This window comes from Tupaia chinensis, unplaced genomic scaffold (assembly GCF_000334495.1).
Source record: "Tupaia chinensis unplaced genomic scaffold, TupChi_1.0 Scaffold000032_1, whole genome shotgun sequence".
In the NCBI taxonomy this organism is placed as follows: Eukaryota; Metazoa; Chordata; class Mammalia; order Scandentia; family Tupaiidae; genus Tupaia; species Tupaia belangeri.
This window is the reverse complement of record NW_006159462.1, coordinates 757,752-773,400: the sequence shown is the minus strand read 5'-3', so window position 1 is coordinate 773,400 and position 15,649 is coordinate 757,752. Positions and strand designations below refer to the sequence as shown.

Below are 15,649 nucleotides of genomic sequence, written 5' to 3'. Positions count from 1 at the left end.
AAGAAACATTTGGTACTTTTTTTTTTCTTCTCTTGTGTTGCTTAAGAATCTAGAGGGCCTTTGTAAAAGACATACAATTATCTTTGTCCAAGTTCATTTATCTGTGAAAACAGATGATTTCATGCTACTCATGATAAGCCTGAGTGAGGGAATCTTTCTCAAAGGTGACAATATAGGTTTCTGGATCCTTATACTTTCCTTAGGTGCAGGAGAGATGGTGAATATATCTTTGCTTTTCCCAAATCTCAACATCTACTCCAGTCATTATCTCCACCCCCGCTTCATTTGATGTAATCATTTTAAGGATCCTAGACAGGAAACAAAAGCTGGGAAAAGATCTTACAGAGAACAAATTTCCCTTTTAGCTCACCAAACAATTCCCTTTTGAAACAAGGAAATTCCAAAAACCTGCCTAGAAAGAATCCGGTCTGTTTTGCCTAAGGAGGTGATGGAAAAGAAATTCAGTGAAAAAAAACATAAATAAATAAATAGCATGTTGATTCAGATGTGAATGTCCATATGCTCTAGTGTGTCAGTGAGGCTAAATGGAGGTATGCTGATTTCACAGGAATTAGGATCATGGTTTTGGGGTTACATAATTTCAGTCAATATTCTGGCCTTGCCACTTACAGTGTCGCTCAGTGTATATTTTGAAGCAGTTCTGAGCTTCACTGTCTTTAGCTCATCAGGTACTTTCGAGGATTAATTAATTAATTAGGACTGTGTCTGGCACATAATTTGTGCTCAATAAATACCGATTTCTCTTTATGTCTTGTTTAATTAGTTTTGTTATCTAGTCATTTATAGACAACACTAGGATGTCAGCTACAATTTAGAAAATCTTAATCACCTCAACTCAGAAATTTGGAGAGCTACAAAGATATCTTCTCACAGAAAAGTGGAACAGGTCTCTATCACCCTTACAAAGGCACACAAACATACTTCAGAAAAATGAATATTTCTATTATTACCTGTAATTGGTATATATCACAATCATCTGGGTTGATGTAAAAATATAGATATTTAAAACGTGCACTAATGATTAATAAAATTAATTTGCATTAATATATTCATCAAAAAATCAAACCAAATATATGATCTTGGTCAAATAGAACACTTACTTTAAAAAGCCTTTTGAATTAAGAGATTTCTTTATATATTAGATCTCAATAAAAATATAGATACAGATTTATAGTCTCAGAGAGATGAGAGAAGGTGAAGGAAACTTATACAGATATTATATATACATAATTTCATGTTCTATTACACATACACATAGCAAGAGAGAGAATTAAATTTTTTACTTGCCATTTTGTAATTTCATCTGAAAAAAGACTAACAGGTCAGAAAAATCTTACCTGGTATTTTGAAATTAGGTAGCATAATCCAACATCTCTCGCCTCTTTATAGTGCCTGGATTTAATTCAAAGGCCAATAGATTCTTGCTAGAAGTATCTTCAATTCAAGAAGAAAGTTGGATTTTTTTTTTTTGTATTTATCTATGGATTTAATTCTCAATGTGTATTTTTTCCTCAAGTACAGAGCAAACATTTTTATAATAAATTGTGATCTAAATTAGAACACTACTTCATTTTAATACTAAAGAGAAGGATGTAGGAATTAAATATGCCTAAATCAAAAAGCCTTAAAATATGTCATTCATGTTTTTGTCTACATTGCTCAATTAATAAGAAGTGCTTACATGATTTTTTTCTGGATATCTTTTTGATATCATTATGCCTACTCTATGTTATTATACATGTTTTCACAGGATCAATGAACACATACCTGCAATAAAATGATCAGTATTTTTTACTAGGTTTTACTTACTTGGTATGCAGGAGATATTCAGAGTTTGCAACTCTGAATTTCTTTCAAGGTAGGGTTTACAAATAATATTCGTGATGCCCAGTTTAGTTTCAGATAAATGATGAATAACCTTTATTATAAATGTGTCCTAAGTATTGCACAAAATATATCATTACTTACATCAAAAAAGGAATATATAAGTAATTGATGTTTATCTGACATTAAAATTTAACTGAATGTGCTTCATATTTTAATTTGGTAAATCTAGCAGCCTTATTTCAAAGAGCTATAGTCATGTGGTTGAGTCAGCTAAATGTTTACCCCAATATCTTTTTAAAACCTTGTCCACATTGTAGCAAGAACAATCTTTCTAAAATGTCAGTCTAGTCCTAGTAATCTCCTGCTTAATTTCTTTCATGGATGCTTCATTTTTTCAACCCAAGTTAAAATATTTTGGCATTCCAAGTTTTGGGGTGCTGCTATCATTCTTTTTTCCTGTCATGCCAAATAACTTGCAGTTTCAAGAGTGTGTCTAGTCTTTTTTACTTAGCCACATCTTTTTCTAAAGTATTGCATCAGACCAGAATGTTCTTTTATTCCTCTTATACTAGGCAAAATCTGCTACTCCCTCAAGCTTAATGTCAATATCTCTGCCGTTAGAAAGTATTTCTGATTTGTGTAAGCATAGCTGAGGGTTTTTCCAGCTGTGTTTTCCTAATTCTCCTGTATTCTATATTCAAATTTTCACATTGCTCTAATTTTTTAAAACAGCCATTAGGCTGTTTACTTGTGAGACAGGGATTGGAATAGCTATGCCTACACACACATGCACACACACACAATCTATGTATATAATGAGCAATATATTTAATTCATGTTTGTGAAATAGCAGGGAAGTTTCACAGTTAAGTTTCAAAGTTAAGATATTTAAAATGCTATTAAAATAGAAAAAAACTTTTATTCTCTTTGGTAGAGAAAGAATAGGGAATAGAAAGATTCACTAAGTAATATTTATATTCTCTGGAATAAATGTAAGACAGCGTATGTTTTGTCAAGATCTACCAAATTGTAAAAGCATGAATAGTTTGCTCAATATCTTTGTTCATATTTCACTTTTTTTTCTTCTGTCTTTCCAATAAAATTCCATTTTAAATTAGATAGAATTGCTTTTTAATTAGTACACAAACATATATGTCTTTTCTCCAGGAAAAATTTAAGTGAAGGAAGCTCTAATTAACTTTGTAATTTATGTTACCCTAAAGATCAAACCCCCTACCCCTTGAATAGAAAGTCAAAGAGAGTTGACCAGATGTCACAATGTTAAAATAGATTATGTCTGGGATTCTTCTCAGTTTAATCTCATTTTATGTCTAAATTTTAACATCATCTGTTGTTGTAATAAAACTAAAGAGCTGGGACCAGCAGTTGGCCTAATGATTATGTCACTGAACTCCTATGTAGTCAACTGTGGTTCGAACCCCAGACCCGGTGGCTTAAACTCATGCCGGATACATGAGTGTGCATGCCCAAGATCCCAAGAGGAAAATGGAGGAGAAGGGATTGCAGCGTGACCATCACCCCTGGGGGGTGATTTCTTGCTTTCTATCTCTGTCTCTCTGTGTCTTTCTCGTGAGGACGCGCACCATATAGCAAAAACCTCTCAAAAAACAAAAACAAAAACAAAAACAAAAAACTAAAGAGCCAAAACACACTTGAAGATGAAAATCTCAACCCTCTCTCCCTCTCCCTCTCTCTATTTTTCTTTTAATGTTTTTGCCATTGTGTGTGTGTGCTTCCAACGGAGTGAGAGAGAGAGTGGGAAAGTAAATCATCCTGGGGTTGGGGGATGTCCATGCCACTGTCCCTTCTACTCCATTCTCTGCTCAGGATTTTGGGCACACACACACACACACACACACACACACACACACACACATGCCTAGCATGATACAAGACTCAAACTGTGGTGGGCCATGTGGATGTCCAGTGTCTTAACTAACATGCCACCTGCTAGCCGTTCAACCATCAATTTTAATACAATCCTTCTATTAATAGTAGTAAAGGACAAGTTCCTCCTCCTCCTCTTCTTCATCCTCCTTCTTCTTTTTTTCTCATAGTCTTCAGACAAAAAGCAAAAGAGGAAAGAAATTACATGAAGAAAAGTAAAGATTTACCTCTAACATGGATATCCATATTTATATCTATATTTAGATATATCTATGTTTTTATCTGTATCTATCTAGTAAATATATATTATTATACATAATAGACCTGTTTATAATATATGCTATATCTGCCATTCTAATTAACGATAGTGGGGCTGGCAGGTGGCATGGTGGTTAAGGCGCTGGACTTAATGTGGCTGACGGGTTTGAGTCCTGGACCTAGTGTCTTGCTTTCTCACTACCCTTTCTCACTCTTTCTGGTCAAATTAAAAAAGAAATAATAATAACAAATAAAATAAATAAGTAAACCTTAAAAATTAATTATACCTTTTGATAATAGACTCTATAGGTTCTTACAATTTCTGAAGACTTTTCCACCTCCAACATGCCATTTTTCTAAGTCAAAGCTAGTATTTATTTTCAAGCAAATCACTCTTGCTACTAATTAATTTGCTGCTAAAGAATTTAAAAAGTGTTCTGCAAGAATATATGATGCAAGGAAATAAGAATTTCTTGGCCTGAGTTTCTTATTAGGCTGTTTTACTTTGGCATATTTATGCAGATTCTCACCAGTTGCTGGGCAACCCTTCCACAATCAACACCATAGTAGTCCTTTCTCCAGAATGTCAGCCCTCTCCTAGTTGCCCACACATCTCTTATATCCCACCTGTTAATAATCCTAGTTATTTCAATCTTGTAAAAATTACTTGGTATCAGTTATCAGCTTATGATAAATGCCTCAGCGAAGATCATTAAGTGGTCTTACAGCAAACTTTACACTCTTCCTCGAAACATATAGCTTTCCCACTGCCTTAAGTATTTCTTCTGAATAAAACGTTAAACTAATTTAAGTTGAATAGTTAAGCAATTACTGTAATGTGTGTGCGCTAACAGCCAGAAAGTTGTTTGATTATAAGAGTCATTTGAGAAGGACAATACTTGCTTCTGAAGAACATCATTTAATACCATTTGTACTAGAAAAATGTAGAGGTAAGGATAGCTTCTTGGTTTCTTTTATATCATCTCTCTCTCTGTCTCTCTCTCTCACACACACACACACACACACACGTATATATAAACAACCTCATGTATAATTCACACACACACGTATATATAAACAACCTCATGTCCTCATGTATAATTTTGGCATTAATAAAATAGTATTTACAATGAATGATAATACCAACACTTTCCTCCTAAACTAAAAGGCTATTGTGAAAGAAAACAAGATAAACAGGGATGTATTTAGAGAGTCAAGGGGCATGACAGCTTAGGTCAGAATAAAAAGAAAAAAGAATTCTCTTATTTTTTTCTTTATTATTGGTAACTAAGAACACTCAACCAGCAACTTCTCCTTTCTTTTCCCCTTCTTTTTCAAAATAGCAACTATCATCATTATAACATATTTTTTAAATAAATAAATAAATTGAGTACCAGAAAAGGGAAGAAAATAAAAATGGTACCCTCATCTTAAAAAATACAAATGAGGGAGCAGCAGGTGGTGTAATATTTATGTTGCTGGACTCTCATGTAGTCAACCGTGGTTTGAGTCCTGGACTCAGAGGCTTAAAACTCACGCTGGGCACTTGAGTGTCCAAAATCCTAAGAGGAAAATGGAGGAGAAAGATTGGAGTGTGGCTATCTCACCTGGGAGATGATTTCTTGCTTTCTGACTCTCTGTCTCTCCAGGGAGCATATGCACCCTACAGGAAAATCTCTCTTAAAAAAAAAAGAAATTTATGTCCTTAATATTTCTTCATCTCTCATTCCTCTTTTCTAACACATGTGATGTAAAATGCAAAATAGTTTAATTATGTGTTTTATAGTGTTCAAACTCATCTGGATAGGTACATTTTTCATTTTTATATCTTGAAAATACATTTAAGGGACCAGCAGGTGGCATGGTGGTTAATCCACTGGACTCCCACATGGTTGACCATAGTTTGAGTCCTGGACCTGGTGACTTGCTTTGTCACTTTTCTGCTTGCTCTCTGTCTCTCTCTACTAAAATCAAATAATAATAATAAATATAATTATTTTCTTTCTTTTTTTTTTTTTTAGAAAGAAGAAAGTGGTACATTTAGCCATTTTTGCCTACCACTTTCTCCTCCTCAAATATTTATCAAATATTCAAGGGGAAGTGGGTTATAAACATGGATATAGTCTCTGCTTTCAAAAATATATTAACAAAATATGATCATTAGAGAATACCAAGCTGAGAAAGAGAGGTATTCAGACATGACATCTTGAAGTCGTAAATCTTCCAGAACAGGCAGCTATCTTACAAGTGTTTAGTTGAGAGCTGTTGCAACAAAGAGGTTTAGAAATGTAGGATTCTTGATGATGGTGACAGAACTGTATGGAAGAACATTCTCTTCCTTTTCTCTTTTTGAGAAATGTAACAACAATGCTATGAATCTTCTCTCAGAACCTAGTTCTTCAAGTTCTATTGTCAGTATTGTGACTTTGTGGAAGATAATTATACTTAGATTTTTAAAAAGATTTCAGTTTTCATTTTGTGAAGATGTATTCCTATAAGTGGTATGAGTGTTTATGAATGTTCACCTTTAAATTTAAAAATGGAAAAAAAAAAGACATCTCGGGTCTGTATTTATACATAGTGAAGACTTCCAATATAGGAAATAAAAATGATAAAATAGAGAAGCTTGATTCTGCAACTTCATTTTAAACAACTGAGTGGAACAAGAAATGGTCATTGGAGAAAGATAGTATCTTCAAGACTCGTACAATACTCTATTGAAATAGTTTTTTTTTTTTTCCCCTAGCATGCTGTTACACTATTTATAGTATTAAGAAATGGGATGTCTGCACAACTGTGATATTATTTAGTACAACATTCATACATTTTCATGTGCATATGGTTTTACCATTATTAACCAACACAGTAGTCTCCTTAACACTTTCTAGTAGTTTTGATATTTCTATTCTTCATTTAGAAAAATAGATATTTATGTTTGTTTGACATATGAACTCATCAACACTTCAGATATTTTTAGAACTAGCATTCTCATCTTGCATGTAAACTACTTGGCATAGTAAATAATTTGTTTAATATTTGTTTTACTCATAGTAAATTTGATTTCAGTAGATATATCACTAAATTAATTGGAAAAATCTTAACTATCATCAGTTTCAGCTTGGACTGCGACATGATTTATAAGTCCAGTTTACATATTATATCAATAAAACCACTTTATTTGACAAATGGCATAAATTAATTTTCAAAACTTAATGGTTTTTATTCAATAGTTATAAATGTAAACAGGAATATATAATATAAACTAAATATAATTATATATCAATGTGTCAGTCAATCCAGAAAGATGATTTGTATTCAAACTCTATTTTATTTTTAAATTAGTATATATTAAGTTACCTAATTAATTCATGATATTAGAAATTTTCACATAGATAATATTAAGTTAAAGAAGGAAAACAAATGATAAATTACATGGTATAAAATTTATAGAATATCTAAATGATGGGTCAAATCAAATTGTGATAGTAATAGTATTTGGATTTTATTTTATTTTATTTTATTTTTTTTGAGAGGTTTTTTTCGCTATAGGGCGCGTGCGCTCACCAGGCAGACAGAAAGAGACACAGAGACAGAAAGCGAGAAATCATGCCCCAGAGGGGATGGTCACACCGCAATCCCTTCTCTTCCATTCTCCTCTCGGGATCTTGGGCACGCACAGCCACACACCCGGCGTGAGTTTTTAAGCCACCAGGTCCGGGAAATGAACTGCGGTCAACTACGTGGGAGGGAGTCCAGCGACATAGCCATTACGCTAACTGCTGGTTCCCTTGGATTTTATTTTTAATTATTAAATTTTTTCTCTTACTTCACAAAGATGACCTTCTTATCATATTTTAACATCTAAAATAAATCTGGATACAGGTGATATTATTTTTGGATTATAGTGCTGTAGTTTAATTACCAGAATTTTTTTTTTTTTTAGAGCTCCATCTTATAATCAAGGGTATAGTATATTCATTGAATAAAATATCTTAAGAACTAAATCTTATGAATTTTAGCATAAATTTATCTTAATTTAAAATCAAAAGTTTATGAGACCAATGTACACCTGTTCTTTAAAACTAAATTATAAATTAATTCTGTTTCAGAATTAACTTAAAATTCTCCTAGTCAGAGAGATAGTTTTATATTAAGTAGAATTTGATTAATGATAGAACATTTATATTTCTTCTACAGTTTTATGGTATACTTTCTGTTTTTTATTTATCCATCTCTTTTCTAAATTGAATATTCACAGTACTTGCTTCAATTTACATCTTCATATTCAACCAGTTTGCAAGTGTCCTCATTTTTGGCATGTTCTCCTGTAAGTTTCACATAGGTAATATTAAGTTGAAGAAAGAAAACAAATGATAAATTACGTGTGATAAAATTTATAGAATATCTAAATGATGGGTCAAATCAAATTGTGATAGTAATAGCATTTGGATTTTATTTTGATGTATTTTATATTGCATGCATATATAAATTTTTTGCATGGTTTCATGTTAAGTATGTTTATTCCATCCTTCTTCATTAAATATCATGATGTCAAAAATTACTGTTTTGTTAGACTTTCAAATGTTTTATATGAAATACTGAAATTAAATCAAAGAAAAGAAAATATAAAGTTAGATTACATAAAATAATGTGCCAGACATAAATATCTAAGGTTACTTCTTTAAATATGCAATTATTTTTAACATGTACTTGTATACCATCATACATATTTTGGCCATCCACTCATTTCGCTAGCAATATATTCTATCATTTATTTCTGTCACCAGGTAGACAATAGTTACAAAGCAAAGTTGCATAAAATTTAATAAGCATTGGGGCTAGCAGTTGGTGTGGTGGATAAGGAGTTGGGCTTCCACATGGCTGACTGCGGTTTCAATCATAGACCGATGGCTTAAAACTCATGCCTGGCTTGTGTGCATGCTTTTCCAAAATCCAGAGAATGGAGAAGGGATTGCAGTGTGGCCATCTTCCCTGGGGGAGGTTATTTCTCAGTTTCCCTCCCTCTGTCTCTCTTAGGTGATCACTTACACACTATGACAAAAACAAACATGAATAAATAAAAACTAAAAAACTTTATAAGACTAAACGTTTAACCAAAAGGATTTCAAATTCAATCATGACGTGAAGTTTTACTTGGTACATTTGGTGCTAAATCTAAAAAAGCCTTTAAATTTTTATTAAAATACATAACAAAATTTAAATTTTATATTGTATGCATTACTATTAAATAAATGTTAATTTACATATGTAGAATGTCATTTTTCATTATCATAATTTCAAAGATAACATATAATTATGATTTATAGAAGCATGTTTATATATGTAAATCATTTCATTTTATTTTTGTTATATTGGAAAATGCTTTGTTAAACATTAATAAAATTATATTTCAGTTAAGTTTTTATATTGGAATCATCTTACTTATAAATATATCTGAAATATTTTAATGAGAGAATAATCTAATTGTTATAAGCTACACCTTGTATACATGATTTGATTTCAAATGAAGAATAAATTTTCTGAATGTACATTTTATTTCTTTAATTTGAGTTATGTGTCTTGTAATATATGCATTAAACTGTTCTATCTATAACAATGTTTACATAATTGTTCAACATACTTAATATTTTTTAAAAATAAAGAAAAATACCATTTTAATATTTGATTATATTATATACTTAATATTGAATTGTTGCTATATATACTTTTAAGGCTTTTTCCAACATTGGCAATTACTTCATGAAACAGTTATGTATCCAAATTTTTTGAGTGTTTTTAAGCTGTTAAATGGTGATTTTTGATTATTTAAAAATCTGTGTTTCATACACTGTCAATTTAAAGTGGTAGCAATATCAGTATTCTAAATTTATTTACATTTTAAATAAATAAAATGGTTATATATATGACATAACTGTATGGTGTTAGATTATTTCATTACCTTATAAAGGATATCATCAGTGTTATGTCTTTATAGTATCATTTTATGTAGCAAATGTATATAACTAAATTTAGATGAATTTCTACTTTACACCATCATGAGATGGATCTACTTTTCATTCTATTGAAATTTGGACAGTCTAAGAAAATCTTTTCACCCTAACAAAGTCTCATGTTTAGAAACAACAATTAAAATATTGAAGTAATTCTTACTTATATAACTATCTTCAACGCTATCTTTAGATTCCACACCTTAAATAATGTTTTTGAAAGTTAAAAACAAAATTATTTCTTTCTGACCCTTTTGGAATTGCTCTCTATTCATGTCCCTGTTTGAAATGTGACTCTTCCATGATGAAAATTATAATCATATTTCATTTGTAAAATTTGTCATTTTTGTTATTGCCAATATTATTAAATTCATACATTCATTTATTCTTTCTTTTGATGAATGTTTCTCGAGTACCTACTCTAGGTGCTAGGGCACTGCTCTAGGTACTAGGGATTTAGCAGTGAACAGAATATACAAGAATTTCAGTTTTAGGGGAGCTTTTGTTCTAGTATGGAGAGGAAAGAATGTCAACAAAATATATAAGTAAAACATAAGAGATGTTTAATAGAATACCTGGTTGAAGTATATGTCTGACTAGCTTGTGCTGATTGAAGAAATTGTTTTTTCAATGATTTATTTTAACATTAAACACTGTCCTCTATCCAGGTTAAGCAAATGGTATTGAATTACCTCCATTGGTAGTAGAATGTATAGCTCTAATTCTAATTATATTTAATTGAAGTTATTAGCAATTCCTGGATCTAAATGCTAGTAAAGTTCCTATCTCCCTAATTTGATTTCAAATAGTGTTTATCCCCTAGGATTTTCAAGAAAATGGGTGTTTGAGATTGGCATGTAGTTCTGGAGTGATTTTTTATAAAAGTTACTGTAACCTGTCTCCCTGAACTACCTGAGTTATTGATCCAAAAGCTAGAGATATTTGAGATGAATTATAGTGAATTAGGGAAACAATGTGATAATTCCATTTACTTCTTTGTAAAAAGTAGAAATGCTCAGATCTAAGAAAGAAAACAAATTCCATTATTTCTCATATTTTTACTTTACAATGCCCAACATATATGTATAGTTAGTTTCTTTTTTCAAACTATCCCTGAAAACCCGGAAATTATAATGAAGCTATAAAAATTATTAAAGTACTAATTTTTCATCCTGCTTTCTTAAATCTACTCAAAAATAGAAGGCTTAATATGAACCAGTATATTTAGTAATGAATGGACCTCTCAAATTTATATTTTACTACGAGATGAGCTACTTTTTTTAGCAATATAAACAGTAATTGTTTAACCAATTAATTAAAGGAAAACTTTACTATATATTAGCTTAGTAAATAGTACCAGCGACTTACAGACTTGACATGACACAGCAGATTTTAATCTTCTCATAATAACTTGGATTAATATTCTATGGTAGTCTTTCTCTAATCGATGCCTAAAACTATATTTTTTAAAAAGCAAAATACTCTAATGATTATTATACTTTATTTACCTATGTCCCCTCTAAATAGAATTATCATTTAATTATTTAAAATTTTTACGTCAGGTAATAGGATAAGGAAACCTACACTGGGGACCAGCAGTTAGCGTAATGGCTATGTCTCTGGACTCCCTCGTAGTAGACCACGGTTCGCGTCCTGGACCCGGTGGCTTAAAACTCATGCCAGGCGCGTGTGCATGCATGCCCAAGATCCCGAGAGGAGAATGGAGGAGAAGGGATTGCGGCGTGACCATCCCCCCTGGGAGATGATTTCTCGCTTTCTGTCTCTCTGTCTCTGTCTGACTGGCAAGCGCACGCACCCTGTAGCAAAAAACCTCTAAAAAAGAAAACCTAGACTGGAAGAATTAGTGGCAGACATACCCTACTTTGATTTTCTTTGACTGAAGGGGCTCCTTGTTTGATTTTCTTCCATTTTAAGTTTAAGGCAAAAAAAATTTACTAGTCCTACTAATCACCACCCTACAGCAGAAGGAAATAAAGGAAAGGCAGTTCTTTTACAAACCATTTTATAAGTGATGTTGCTATTTTCCTTTCTCAGAATGTTAACATATTCCAATGTTTTTTTTTTTTTTTCCCCCTAAGATATCTATACATTGTGGACAGGATTTTGAAATGTGTAGAAGAATTTTATATAAAGAATGGTATGGAAGAAAATGAAATTAAAAAAATAATTTGTATATATTATATATATAATGAAATGTTGGAGATATTTGGAAATTCCAATCCAGTAGTTAGAACTAATATTATTTAAAAGTTTCATGTAACTAATATTAATTTTTAGCCACTTCTAAATTAAACAATTTATTTAATTTTTATTAGTTAAGAATTGGTTAATCTAAAATTGCACATAAAATTACTCAAAAATACTCACAGGGACCAGCAGATGGCATAATGATCAGCTGGACTCCCACATAGCTGAGCTCAGTTTGAGTCCTGGACCCTGGGGCTTGAGTCTCACACCTGGTGCATGTCCATGCATGCCCCAAATCCCAAGGGCAGAACTGTCTCTCTGTGTCTTTAGCAAACACAAGTGTCCTATAGCAAAAATCTCTCTTAAAAAAAATTTTAAAATAAAAAACCCTAAAATTTTTAGAAAAACACAATAATATCTAAAGTATATGTAGCTCATGACATTAAATATTTTACCATGTTGGGTGATTTCTGATAAATGAAGTTAAGTTAGACATTTACATATAGTAGTTAATTTACAGTCTCATTTTCATCTTTTTGTTTTCAGTTTGGCTTTGATTTTTAAATATTCTTTTATTCATTTGCTTGTCTTAAAATAGAAAGTTTGATATTTTTCCCAGAAATTATGAAGAGCTATGGCACAGACCATTCAAAGCATACTTTTGAGAAAAGTGTGGTTACTTAGATATCCAATCTGTCAAAACCTGTCATTTTCCAGGCATTTGTTGCTAAAATTAATCTGTAGATTTGAAAAAAAAATCAAGAAGAAAAAGATTGACTCAGGGCCATATAAAATTATCTTTTGCCCCAAATGTATCAGTTAAAATATGGTGTATTTTGTGTGTAATATCTGTCTGTAGGTTGATTGATAAAAATGGACAGATCTGGTGTGCTTCATATTTTAGTGGTGTGTTTGTTATTTGCCTCTTCGTATTGATTAACCTTAAGGTAATAGAAGAGAATATAATTGATTAAACTTATCAGAAAAAAAACAAACAAAGTTTAAAAGAAAAAGTTAGCATCTAGTGCTACTGTGTCCCACAGGTTCTTCTACATTGACCCACACTACCTCCACTGGTGAGTTAGAGGAGCATAACAGGACTGCCACTGGTGCTATTGCTGTTGCTAGCACACCTGCAGATGTTACTGTATCCAGTGTTACAGCTGTCACCATCCATAGACTTTCCGAGGAACAGCGAGTGCAAGTTTCGAATCTCAGAAATTCAGGTCTGGACCCCAACACATCCAAGGATGGGCTCTCTCCTCATCAAGCAGATACACAAAGTGCAAGGAGAAGACCAAGAAATGCTGAACAGATAGAAAGAACTAAAGAGCTTGCAGTTGTTACTCATAGAGGTATTGGATGTTATTTTCCTTGTGCCCATTTAGTTACAGCCAAAGCTATATTTTGATGATGATTCTAGCTTGAGCTAAAAGAGAGCCAATATATAAGAAGTGAAAGAAAGAGTTCAAAATAATTGAACATATAGTTACTCCAAAACTGAAATAATTTGAAAGCAGGGAAATTAAAATTAAAAAAAATAATAAAGTGCAATGTTGGAGGGTGGGGTGGGTAAGAATAGAAAGAAAAGAATGAATAAGAGATAGTGATAGCAAGTACTCAATACCTATTACATACCAGTTATGACTTGAGGTAACAGGAAAATAAAGTGCACATATTTACACATTAATGATTTATCTCATGTAGTAATTTTCAGTCTCTGTGTGAGATTTTTATGGTGTACAAATGCTGGTTAGCACATTAAGAAGTAGATTATTTGGGAAAAAATAGAAATATTATGTTTTATGATTTTTTCATGTAGCTTACTCTTATTTCTAAAATACATCTTGCCAGGCCTTTTTGATGGTATTGAGAGTAGATATATCATTTTTAAAAGGTAACAGCTGTTGATCAACATTATGGCTCCAAAATTTAAATATTCCTTAATTTCCTGATTCTTTTTTTTAGAGAAAAGAACACCACAAAGCCAAATTATGTTATGGTAATTTTCTACTCAATTAATATAAGTCTACTTTACAAATTTAGAAATATAGCAATGTATGTTTCTGTTTCTTGGCAGGAAGTTTCATGGTGCACTTTAGGGAAAAAATTAATGAAGTATCTAAAAATAAAGGAATTTTTTATCATATGCATCAGTGTAAACAATAATTGAACATATTTCTTGGATAAAATATCTACTCCATTTCCATTATCATTATATATTGTCTAAAATGAACATGGTTTATGTAGTGTGATTAAATGTGGTTTATACAGAACATGATATACGTAATGAAAACCATTCTATGCTTACACCACATGATGAAAGAAATCAAGATATTTTTGCATAGATGTAATATCTTTGCATAAGTTGAATAAAATTATACAAAAATATGTCAGAAGCTCATTCCCATTTGAATTTATACTGAAAATACTTTTATTTTCTTTAATACAACATATTCTAAAATAAATTTTTATCATGTGATAGTATCTTTTAGAGGATAAAATCAATATCGCCTTGCTTCTCTAGTCACTTTCCTACCACGAATATTACCACCCATAACAATGTAAGGATTGTGTAAGAATTTATGGTTTGCTTAACAAGTGAACATTTTTTTCATTATCAAGAAATAAAAATGGGTAAAAATTATGTTAAAATATTTGGTAAAAAAATATACATATATTTTTCTCAGTTTGGGAAATTTCATGAGCTAACTAACATTGACAACCTAACCAGTAATAATTTTGTTACCTATCAAATATTAGATTTTGATAGGTAATTTTTGTCATAAGTTTATTGTAAAAGACAACTTATAAAACAAACACTGCTTCAGGGCTAGTAGGTGGTCTAATGATTCAGGTGCTGGACTCATACATGGCTATTGGCAGATCAAGCCCCAGGCCCAGTGTCATGAAACTCATGTGGGGCTGGTGTATGTGTATGCGTGCGTGTGCGTGCCCAAAATCCTAAGAGAAGAATGGAGGAGAAGGAACTGTGGCATGGCCATTACCCCAGGCGATGATTTCTCACTTTCCCTCTTTCTGTCTTTCTCTGTCAAGTGCATGAGCCTATGGCAAAACCCTAAGAGAAAAACAAAGGGGCCAGCAGGTGGCATGGTGGTTGGGGATGCTGGACTCCCACAATGCTGATCAAAATTTGAGTCCTAGATCAGGTGGTTTACTTTCTCATGTTCTCTCTCTCTCTCTCTCTCTCTGGTAAAATTAGAGAATAATAATAACAATAAAAAAGTTAAATCTAATAATTCTTAATAATAATTAAAACTTTCTTTAACCAAAGTTTACCATCAAGTGCTATGAGAAACTCTGAGACTATAGAATAATATTTTATGTAACTTGGGAATAATAATAAAGACTGAAAATATAAGGATAATAATCAATTGTCAAATTAAATAAAGTAATAC

The 15,649-nt window shown here is 31.7% G+C and overlaps 1 protein-coding gene across 1 annotated transcript in view; it reads left to right on the top strand.

Annotated features, from left to right (window-relative positions):
- Positions 1-15,649, top strand: part of CSMD3 (CUB and Sushi multiple domains 3) — a gene marked incomplete at its 3' end in the record, with an annotated part of 1,277,483 nt that overhangs the window by 504,202 nt on the left and 757,632 nt on the right. The window contains exon 7 of the mRNA XM_027771421.1: positions 13,274-13,585. Within this exon, the coding sequence (XP_027627222.1) occupies positions 13,274-13,585 (312 nt within the window). The remainder of the gene's footprint in view (positions 1-13,273; positions 13,586-15,649) is intronic.